Genomic DNA, 12,203 nt, shown 5'->3' with positions numbered 1-12,203 from the left:
TTAATACTTTAAACAACTTTTATATGTTTTAAATGAACGAGTGAATCCCTCGAAATTCAGATATTTGTTCTAAATGCGGAAATAATTTTACAGTAATACATTTCTCTGTTTGCACATTTAACGTGTGTATGTCAACTCGAGGGTGTGAGAAAAATCCTTATACATTGTTGCAGAGGAAGAAATTATTCGAATGATGTCACATATGCATGCAAAATGTTATGTGATATCTTGGCAAACCTGTACACATTCTATCCAAATTCCAACAGCTCGAGCTTAAAACTTCTCTATAAATGAGTGTGTATTCCTCTAAAAAAAGGAATGTTTATTAATGTGCATATGCATTTTGCATTGAGGTCATAGACGATGTGCCTAAAAGTTGTCTGTGTGAGTACCTTCACTGCGAGTAGTGTCTTTGTGTTTCAGAGGAATGTTTAAAATATTAGGAGTCACGTAGTCACCATGTTTTGGGTATTTAAAAGGGAAATAATTGTTAATTTCCATTCTGGAACATTGTAATGTTCTCCAATAGGAATATCATTAGAGACACAGGCGTGTTAAAACATTTTTAGAATGATCGACACCTTTGGTCCCTTGTGCATTGGAGTTTTAGGACAGCAATTCACCAACATTTCCATGGAGAAGCACTTTTTTTCAAGCCCAGATCAATCCTGTCTCTTGGTCATTCTTTTACTACCAGATGCATTTAAGAAAAAACCTTTTGTACCTGCCATGTTATCGTTAAGTTCAGGTAGACTCCGCCTGTGTCCTGTCTAGAATCCACTGTAAGAGCATCCTATGTCTGCATTTGCCAGCCTCCCCTCTGACATTCTAAAGGATTCAGAAATTTTCTGTGCAGCTATATGCAACCTACAAATGTTTGCACCTGTATCCTAGGCAAGAATTCGCTTTCATTAGCTCCCAGTCAATTATATAATTATTTACCAAATGTTTTGTGTTTTGCACAGAGACATCTGATAGCAACTTCTAACTGCAGATTCCTTACCTCACAATATTCCGTCAGGCTGGACCTGTAAATTTTTTTGCAATCCCTTTTCGTAGCTGCCTTTGTTCAGCTCCGTGTGGCATCATCGGCATTGTCTGTTCCAAAAGTGACGTGTGCGCTGCCTATATAGTCCCCACCCCAGCACGCTGATGTCAGTTGCTTCCTTTCCACACCATCAAGCTACCTTCAACAATTTTTTGACCTGATTTTTTTCAATGTTTTGTCAAACTCTAGTGTGCCTGTTTCTGTCTTTTTATTTCTTGGAAGATGTCCCCAAACAAACCTATTGCGCCAAGGGCACGGGGGTGTTTTGGACTGCAGCTCTGCCGGCAGCCCCACTCTCTGCACCAGTCAGTCCCTCAGAATCCGTTGGTGGATCCGGATCGGGTCTGGTCGAAGCTTTGCAACCTTCTCTGGAGACTGTTTTAGGGGCTAATTGCCGGCACCACGAACACCCATTGGTGGCGTGATTGTAATTCCCGCTTTGGATATTGAGCCCGACCAATGTAGGCTCCAGCTCCAACCAGAGATGGAACCCCTTTTTCCATATAGAGTTCACTGAGGAACATAAATCGAGGGGATCTTAGGATCCCTATACCTACTCTGACCCCCTAGCAGAGTCCATGGCCAATGACACATCGTACGAGGATTTAGTTTGGCTGACACCGGTATTCTGGACACCTCATCAGACACTGCCTCCTCTCTCCTCCCCAGTGGCTATGGAGGAAGGAGCTTTGTTCGAAATAGTGGTTCAGAGGAAGGCTGAGGTCCTGGAGCTGATGCTGTTCAGGGTTGAGGTCAAGGCTAATGTATTCAGCCTAGGGTATCCTCCTCAGAACCTGTACCACACTTTAACAAAGCCCTCACAGATGTCCTGCTTTGGGCCTAAGCCAAGCCCTGCACAGGCACTTCTGTGCAAAGGACCATTGCTTGCCGCCGTCAGCTCACTTCTGTGGACCCAGCCTTCCTCTCCCAAGAACCCACCGAGAGCCTGGTGGTCCAGGCCTCAACCTCCTGGATACATCCTGATGCATTCCCTACAATACCACCGTATAGGGTCTCCAAGAGGCTGAATATCTTTGGTAAGAGAATTTTCTCTTCTGCCAGCCTGGCACTGTGGTCTGTGAACACTGTGTTTCTATTGGGCCATTATTCTCACACAGTGTGGGATATGGTTGTGCAATTACTGCCTGTGGTCCCAGAACAGGCTCGGGCCATACTTTCCCAAGCTATTGTTTATAGATGAGATGCGGTGAAGTTCACAATAAGATGCAGGTTGGATATGACATTTCTTCAATGGTGGCATTTCACTGGCTGGGAAATACTAGTTTTAATGTTAATGTTAACGGGATTTATAAAGCGCATGAATACCCGGTGGTGTCTTGGCGCTGAAAACACAGTAGCCCGCTCTGGCTTCTATTTCTGGAACAACCAGGTTTTTAGTCCTTTCCTGAAGGAGGAGAGGGAGCTCGCACTTCTGAGCTCACTCGGAAGAGTGTTCCAGAGTTTGAAGGTGCCATGATGAAAGCTGCGGCCACCCCAGTGTGATGTTCGAATTCTGGGCACCTGTTTTACAGGTGATGAACATGCCTTTCAATAGGACTGCCCTGTTAGTTGACAAGGCAATTTGGTTCTGGAAAGATTTAAGGCGAGCAGGGCTACAGCTAGGTCGTTGGGGCTCATTATGGCTCCATGACAGCGGCACTCTGCCTTCGTCCCTCATGTGACTACTGTATTGGCTATCAGCTGTGTCCCTTTCTGCTTAGCCACCAAAGGCAGCAGGTATCACAGTCCTTTTGTGGCCACTGATCCACCTCCCACAGACCTCGTGGGAACTAGAGCCAGAGGTCAACCCAATCTGTCCCCCCAGGGCAAGCACAACTCAAAAGCTTCTTTTGTTTGCCCTCGTTCCAACACAGGCTCCCGTTAGTTGACAGGATCAGTACCACCTTCACCAATGGTGGGAAATAACTTCAGACTGGTGGGTGCTTTAAATTGTCCAGGGGACTATGCCCTCCCATTGCCACCTCAGCTATCAATCTCTGTTTAGCTGACTCAGGACCACCTCTCTCTTTTGCCACAGGAGGTATTGGCTGCTCTAGTCAAAGGAGCCATTGAGAGGGTACTGGCATCAGAAGTAGGTCATGGTAGCTATTCCCTCTACTTTCTGGTGCAGAAGAAGGGTGGAGGCCTCCTTCCCATATTAGACATATCCCCTTTCAACTGCTTTCTGCAGAAAGAAAAACTCAAGATGCTCACCTTGGCTCAGGTCTTATCTGCCCTTGACCATGGAGACTGGATGGTAATGTTGGACTTGCAGGACACCTACTTCCATATCTCTGGCATGCCTGCCCACTGGCGTTACTTGCAGTGCACAGTAGGTCAAGAGAATTTTCAGTTCATTGTGCTCCACTTTGGTCTTACCAGCGCCTCTAAGGTGTTCACTAAGATGATGGCACATCTGTGGAGGTGAGAGGGTCCAATCTTCCCCTACCTCGACAACTGGCTGTTAAAAGTGGGATTTCCTCAGGCAGTCGTCTCTCAACTCTAGACTACGGCAAACCTCCTGCACTCACTGAGGTGCCCTGTAAACATACCGAAGTCACACCTGATTGCCTCTCAGACACTCCCTATCATCATAGCTCTTCTAGATACAGTCAGTTTAGGCTTATCCTCTGGAATAGAGAGTCCAGGATATTCAGGCTATGATTTCGATGTTTCAGCCTCATTCATGTATTACAGTGAGACTGTCTCTGAGGCTGCTTGGCCTCATTGCCTCCTGCATCCTGTTTGTAAAATAGCATATGTGGGCTCTGTAGTGGGATTTAAAGACCAGTGGATTGGCATCACAGGAATTGCTTTGATCTGGTCCAGATATTGAGGGAGACTGAAAAAGATCTGCAGTGGTGGCTCACGGACCGCTATTGGGTCAGTGCCCGACTCTTCTCTTTTCCCCACCCAGAGCTCACAGTGGTAAAAGATGTGTCACTTCATCATTGGGGTGGCCATTTGGGAGAGATGGAGATTAGAGGGCTCTGGCCTTCGACGCAATCTAAGCTTCACATAAACCTGTTGGAAATTATTGCGATCCAAATAACATTGAAGCCTTTCTTCCTTCCATCAAGGGAAAGCTAGTTCAGGTGTTCACAGACAACACCACTGTCTTGTGGTATTGCAACAAGGAGGGCTGTGTGGGGTTGTGGACCCTGCGGCTCTGGACATGGCTGTAATATCAGATCATTTTCCTGGTAGTTCAACATCTGGCAGGTTCTCTGAACACCAGAGCATATGAACTCAGCTGATGATTCCTTATAGGTCATGAGTGGTGTCTCCATCCAGATGTGGTTCAAGGTCTTTTCAGAGATTGGAGAGAAAGTGTGGTCAGATCTGTTCACCACAGTGGAATAAGTGCAATTTCAGCACTTCTGCATGCGTGAGTTTCCAAGGAAGCTCTTGCTTGAAGACACATTTCTTCTCGATTGGAGCTCAGGACTCCTGACATCTTCCCACTAATGCCACTCCTGCCAATGTTCTCAAGAAGATCAAGAACGACAAGGCACAGGTCAAATTGGTGGTTCTGTATTGGGCAAGGCGAGTCTGGTATCCCCAACTCCTGAGCATGAGCATCTGCCTCCGATCAGGCTGCTCCTGTTGTAGGATCTCCTGTTGCAGCAGTAAGTAAGGGTTCTGCACCCAAACCTATCCACCTACATGAGTATAGATTGAGTGATGACAGTTGACAGTGTTTGGCCTCCCTCCCGAAGTTTGTGATGTCATGCTTATGGGACAAGTATTTGGCTTGGTGTGTATCCAAATCTTCTGTTCCTTTGTCTGCACCCTTGTCTGATAGGCTGCTGTTTGTTCTATCCCTAGCTGGCAAGGTTTTGCTTTGGGCAGGGTTAAAGGGTCCCTTGCCGCAATTTCCACCTTCTTCCGGTTGCTGCACCAACCGTCCTTATTCAAGTCACCTGTTGTGACTCTTTTCCATAAAGGTTTACAACACGTTTCCCCCTACGGACTTCATTTTGCCTCAAAGGAACCTGAATTTAGTCCTCACCTTCCTTGTGTGCTCTCATTTTGAGCCGATGCACAGGAGCCTGCTGGTCATCAAAACTGTCTTCGTTGTTTGAATCACATTTGCCAGGAGGGTTAGCAAATTTCAAGTTCGTTCCATTAACCCTCCTGTATGCTTCTTTCTTCCCAGACAAGCTGGTTCTTAGAAACCGAGCGTTCCTATTGCCGAAGGTGGTGATACCTCTTCAAGTTGGGTGCACTATCATGCTGCCTACTTTCTTCACCTCCCATCATACCATGGAAGAGGAGAGACTCCGCCATCTGGACCCATTAGGGGAGAATTGCCTTCTTAAATTGATAGCACCAAATATTTCCGGATGGATGATCAACTGTTTGTTGATTTTATGGGTGTGAAGAAAGGCAAAGAAGTTCACAAAAGAACCATCTCTAGGTGGATTTGTATTTGTATAAAATCTTCTACACATTTGCTAAAAGAGGGGTCCCAGTTCTGGATATTTGCCAGGCACCCACATGGGCATCACTGCACAGGTTTGCCAAATACTACTGCCTAGACAGGCAGGCACGACCTGAGGAGCATTTTGTTCATTCGGTCCTCCAGGACTTCTTAGTGTAACAGTCCACTGACCCACCTCTGGAAAGCGACTGCATTGGTATCTATTCTAGGGTAAGGAATCTATGGCTAGAAGTCTCTATCAGATGAACAAGTTACTTTCAGTAATGCCTTATCTGGTAGAGAATCTATGTTGTTGCAGATTCCTTACCAACCCTTCCATCCTCCCTGTTCTGCAACTGTATGTTATTTACAGTCGAAGAAATTCTTCAGGACCTCACTTTGGCACACTAGTCTCCTCAGCTTGCCTCTGTGCTTCTGGTGCGGAATAATACTCAAAAAGTGAGGTTAGCATCCTGGGTTGGCGACTATATAGGCCCCACGCATGTTACTTTGCCATAGGTAACGACAAAACCTACCGGTGCGCAAAGGGATTGCTCAAAAATTGCCGGATCCAGTCTGACGCCTGGGAAATTTTCTAAAGTAAGGAATAAAAGGATTGAGGGTCTACCAGATAAGACGTTACCAAAGGTAAGTAACTTGTTCTTCTGTTACACAGAAACAACAGGTCTTTACCAGTACCTCTCTCACTACGAATTCTTGAAAAATTTGTGGTCAAATGTCTGTTCCTAGTCCATTGAGTTTAATGGTCTGGGACAGGCAACCACTTGCTTGGTCCCAACTCTGGAATAGCCTTCATGTGCACATCAAGCGTATTCAATCTTATGTAGCCTTCAAGAAAAATTGTTAAAAAAACCTCCCCTTTTCCGGTAGTTAAGCTTCTTTATTTTTTTTCCCTTTCCTTAGTTTATTTTACTCAATATATGTTATGGCTAAGCTGATGAAGGATCACTTACTAAAGTGATCAGTCAAGGTGCTTTTCTTGCCTTCAAGCTGCAGAAATGGCATGAAATTATCCTAACAATTGTCATTTTTTTAAAAATCATTTCAGGTAACCTAAAAGTGTATTTCTGCAAAACAGGCAAGAGGGCATCAGGATAGCTACACTAAACCATGTTCTTTGCATATGATTGTGTGAGAGGACTATTTTCGCTTAGCACTCTTCACACAGGCACAATTTGTCACCTTAGGCAGCCCGCTTGGGTGATAACACAATTATACATGTTTGCCAGCTGCCGGATCAGAAGCCAATACAAAGAGCAGATGGGAATTGCAAGGGACAGACCCATGCTGTCTTAAATTCTGCTTGGGCTGTCAGTAAGCTCCTCATCAGAGAAGCATTCCACCAAAAGCAGAGGGGAAACAAATGTGAGGGGCACAAAGGGAAATTAAGTGTGCCATGTGGCAACTGGTAATTGTTTTGATGGGATTGGGTGCAGGGAAAGTGATTGTGATAGTCTGAGTGTGTGAGTGAGAGCAGTGTGAATATGAGAGTGTATGTGAGCGAGAGGAGTGTTTGTGCATGATTGAAAGTGAGAGATTTATGTGGGTGCATGAAGGGAGTGTGGGTGCCCCCCTGAGTGACTGATGTGAGCGTGTCCCTTTGTGAGGTGTCTGTTGTTGGAGGATATGTTTCCTGTTGGCGTCTGCTATGGAATTGGGTATGTGGGGTCATGGGGCCTATCCATGAAATATTGTGAGCTTTGTTGGTGATGCTATGGCTGTTTCTGGAATAACAAAACATGTGATTTTTTAGTAATATTTAAATATCCCTGGCATTATAGTGGTCTATGACATGATGGGGGCATTCTTAGTAATATTCTGGCCAGCACTATGATAAAGTAATGGTCCATACTTGTCTTATTGTGGGCATTCATAGTGACATTTTGATTATGCTTAACATAATAGGGGCTCATCCATGATATGTTGTGGTCATTATTTAAACTATTATTGCTGTCCCTGGCGGATGTATGACGTTACAATGCATACATTTACATCGCAGTACATTACATCGCGGTTTTTACAATGCAAGTCATTACAACGACTTGCGTTGGAGGGCGCTGGATTTAGGAGTGGTATAATTTACTATTCCAACTCCAGTCTACATACAGTAGGGAAGGTGTTGGATAGTAAATTATACTATTCCTTGTCCTAGAGCAACATCTAGTGCAAGTCGTTGTAACGACTTGCGTTGTGAAAACCGCTATGTAATAGCATCGCAATGTAATCCCTGCGCTGTAAACGAAGTTTCCTGTCCCGGGCATATCGGTGGCTCTTCCTTTGTTCGTGTTAGCATTACTGGCAACAAGCCTGTTAACCATTGCATGATAGTGGCAGATGAAGTATTAAAACCATGGGTCAAGTGATATTGCCTAAACAGATATTTTAAAAGTCTGTAATATGCATCTCTCTTTAATCATTTGTTTGGAAATTCTACTATTTTTCCATCATTTTATCAACATTTACTTTGGTGGTATGTGCTGTACATTTTCAAATTTGTTCTCAGGGGTTTGAACTGGCTCACTCAATCCGATTTGATGTAGATTAATTCATTTAACATTTTTAAAATCCACCTCTCAGCCTCCATTGGTCAACTTCAACGCTTTTAGCTGACATAAGTGGAATGTCTCACATGTAGCTCTTAACATCTGGTTACAGAAAGCTTTTGCTGTTTGTTTCTGAGTACGTTCAACCACCATCTGTCTCTAGGGGCACAGCATATGATTCTTAGTTGCTTACACATTGTGACATTGACTTTATAGTGTATGTCTCTTGTGGTAGTTCCTTCAATTTGTATCATTAAGAAAGGGTAGAGGGAGAAAATCAAGTAAAGACCTCACTACCTAGCTCAAGACTTTTTCACTACAGGTGTGGTGACCTGCATACAATAGGAACTACCAATCTCTTACCACGTACCGCCTGGATAATGGTAACTCTCTTTACATAAGTTCACCAAAATATGTAATGGAGACTCCAGGTGGTGCAAAATCCGGCAGCAAGGCTCTTATTAAAAGTCCCAAGACACATGTCAGTAAAAGAATCCCTCAAACAGCTCCACTGGCTTCCGATTGAAGCCAGAATTAAGTTAAAATCCTCAGTATTGCCCACAGGACCATAACTAAAAAAGGTCCAGTAACGCTCAGACAATAGATTTCAATGTACACTCCCATTAGACACCTAAGATCCTCTCACCTGCAGCTCTCGAGTACAGAGTCAAAGAGGCAAGATAGGGAGGCAGACCATTTGCCCATATGGTACTGAGGCTGTTTAATGACCGCCCACTTAACCTCAGATCACTGCCCAACTAAACCTCCTTCAGGAAAAACCTAACGATCTGGCTATTTCCCTGTTAATTTACATGCTGTCAAACCTCTCAGCACAGCACTCATCAGTGCAGGGAAGCCTACGGGCAGCCAGGCGCTTTACAAAACATAAATGCATTAAAAAAGATTTCTCTTGGACTTCAACTCACAAACAGTCTATTCACACTCCACCACAATATACCAGATATTATAATTCTATTATTCGTTTGAGAACCCCTAAATCAATTATACAAAGAGAAAAAAATTCATTTAGGTGTATATAAACATATTTTCATTTATTAAAAACTAGATCAATCATATCAATCACAATCTGGAGTATCCAGACAGAAAGGAAACTCTATTTTGTATTGCTTTACAAAACATAAACATTGCAGAGGATACAGAGTTGAAGAAAACTCACCCACTCTTTTGTGGAATGCTTCATCATTGGTAAGCATTTCCCATCCTGGCTTGGTGGTACTGCCAGGACAGACTCAATCTCCTGTTGGAGGGAGTTCTTGATAAGGTGGCACTTGATAGGTATAGGGATCCAGGTGTTAAACTTACCTTGCACACAAGCCAAATATTCTTTATTAACAGTATCCTGAGTAAGATTGAAAAGAACTACTATGAGGATGGACAATAAGTACTACGATTCTAGTTCAGGGATAACACAAAAGAGTGGGTGAGGTTTCTTTTCCAGAATCTCTGGAACCATGATAGTCCCCCTTGAATGCAGGTCACCACACCCATTATGAGATAGTTTCTACAATTTCACATGCATGGAGCAGTGGTGCCACGCTCTGCCTGAGAGCCACATCGCAACCCAGTCGTGTTTTCATTTGCTAATGCATGGTAAATTTTGATTTCTAAGAACTGATATTGTCTCCATATATTCTGCCTTATCTAGGAACATTATTGATTCCGAACCCTGGGATTCATCATCGGCGAACTTCAGTGAGGAATACATGCCAGATGATGACGAAGAGGAACAAAGTCACGAGGATAGGAAAAATGTCTTGTTACTTCTTTAAGCTTCATGGTGTTCTTTCAGAATTGAATGCCCTGTCACTTGTACAGCCTTTTTGAAAAACGTGTAAAGTTTAAGTGAAGATTTTAGCAAACATATATCCTATATTTTTCTATCACCACTAGGTAAATGTTAAGTTTTACTTTCATGGATGCGTGGTGCACTTAATATCTGACTACTTTATCAGACACATAAACAACACACAAGTTATTTATTGAAGATTTGTCTTAAAGTGGATGTCAACGATGTTTTTTAATTTATTTTGCAGTTATGAAGAGAAAAGCATTCCTGTTTGTGTACATTGCACATTTGATGACTGTTCTTATTTGCCGGAAATATGCTAAAGTATACTAAATATCAATGTCTATCGAGCATCTGCACAACACAGTTATATAAGAATTGCTAAGGAAAACAGGCAACTCCAGAGCACAGAATAACAACAAGTAAACCACCACACGCCCCAAATCACCTTTCCAACGAGAGAGTAAATCGTGCTGAATTTGATTTCACAATGAAGCATGTTATATTTTTCATAGTTTTTTGGTTATCTGAATAGTGGGCCTGATTCACAGAACTAACTTAAGAAAAAATCCTAAACGTACTACCATTTACTCATTTTGGTATTCACAGAAGCCACTTACTCATTTTGGTATTCACAGGAGGCACTTACTCATTGATGAGTAGTGCCTTCTGTGAATACCAAAATTAGTAAGTGCCTTCTGTGAATACCAAAATGGTAGTACGTTTAGGATTTTGTCCTAAGTTAGTTCTGTGAATCGGGCACGAAGTCTGTTAACTAAATACAATCCTGGGCTGATGTTGTTGCAATGGTACGTCTGGAGAAAAAATTCCAGTGAAAAGTGATAGTGTGGGAATCCATCTATCCTTGTATACCACACACTTTCAGAATCTAAGGTATTCTAGAATTTGCATTTGACCCTCGACCTGTGTAGCCACTATGTCCACTATATCTCTTTCATGGATGCAAGACAATTCGCACAGGAGTTGTAGGTGACTTTATTTGACACAAAACTAACCCGTGAAAACAGCTGGAGTTTCCCACCTTGCACCCCATTAGATGGTCACTAACCATCTTATTTGCCATTGGTCTTCCAGAAAAGCCTGCCATCTTTCTACATTAGTTTTGTGGCACGCTCCACCATTTTTGGTGGTGATGCATGTACCACAATGGCTTTCTACCCCTCCATTAGCAGCGTTCTGCTTGGCGCCTAGTGACCCCAAAAGCATCCTAGTTAAATCTACATTCCAGTTTATGTCTAGAGAAGGCTACATTTTCCTTCTTTGAGTTCAGCTTCTGCCATGGTTTTATTTTAATGAAAATACAAGAAAAACAATATTTTAAAAGGACGAACTGTGGGTGAAGCTTTTTTGTTGCTACTTGGAAGCACTGTGGGTTAATATACTTGCAGCTAGTTGATGGGGAATAAGCCCCCTAACCAATAAAGCCTGAGTACAGAGTCTGGAGATAGCTTTCCGGAAAAGATTGAAAAGGTTTATGTTCCTGCGATGTCAGCCAGAATTTTAGCAACGTTCAGGTGATTAACTTTTAGATGTATGCACATGGTCAGCAATTATCTTTTTATAGATGGCACCGCTTGAAGAACATGGCCACTAATTCTAAAATAGTCTACTATGCTTACGCCTACGATAGAACCATTTTGTAACATAGTGTAACTATAACTGACCGTAAAACTATTTTACGAGGCTTTTGTATGCTACAACAACATATTCACACCAAAAAATAAAAGTTGGAAAAAAAAGCATCAGAACCTTCTTTTACTTTTTGTTCGGAAACATGTTTATCAAATCATTATATGTACGTTTGTGCTGGATTTGTTGTTTGTTTAAATCATTTTCGGATTATTATAAAACATCACAATTCAAGGTAGTTCAGCATCTTCTTTAACAATCCAGGCAGCAATACATGTCTGAGATTTGCTAGTTTTTGCTTATTCTGTATGCCTGATTGTATTTATTTGCTACTTAGCTCACCTTCCTTCAAAATATACTTCATTTAAAAACTTTTTTCATTTGTGGGTGAGGCGACTTTTTAGGTTGCTGTTCTCACTCCACTTTGAATAGCCAAATCAGTCATTTGAATAACTGAGGACAAGATATACTTACAGACAGGTTGTCAATAGTATTTGCAAATTACATACTGACTTTAGAGACTTGTCTATAGTTTTGAGATGCGACCTAAAACTAGTAGGTCATGTCACAAAATGTTGAAAGGCAGATAAGATCGCCTTGCTGTACAAAGTAATATAAACAGGGGTAAAGTAAATTGATGCAAACACTTATTAAAAAAAGTAGAACCAATACATTATTTTGGAAAAGTAATATTTTTTGCTCCTCTATAGG

The 12,203-nt window shown here is 42.5% G+C and overlaps 1 protein-coding gene across 2 annotated transcripts in view; it reads left to right on the top strand.

Annotated features, from left to right (window-relative positions):
• ZBBX (zinc finger B-box domain containing) overlaps positions 1–10,452 on the top strand; it is a 509,107-nt gene extending 498,655 nt beyond the window's left edge. For both annotated transcript variants that reach the window (XM_078665923.1, XM_078665922.1), the window contains one exon: positions 9,702–10,452. In XM_078665923.1, the coding sequence (XP_078522049.1) occupies positions 9,702–9,825 (124 nt within the window). In that variant the 3' untranslated portion in view covers positions 9,826–10,452. The remainder of the gene's footprint in view (positions 1–9,701) is intronic.
• The last annotated feature ends 1,751 nt before the right edge of the window (positions 10,453–12,203 follow it).

Source organism: Lissotriton helveticus, chromosome 11 (assembly GCF_964261635.1).
Source record: "Lissotriton helveticus chromosome 11, aLisHel1.1, whole genome shotgun sequence".
Taxonomy (NCBI): Eukaryota; Metazoa; Chordata; class Amphibia; order Caudata; family Salamandridae; genus Lissotriton; species Lissotriton helveticus.
This window is presented reverse-complemented; position numbering and strand designations above follow the sequence as displayed.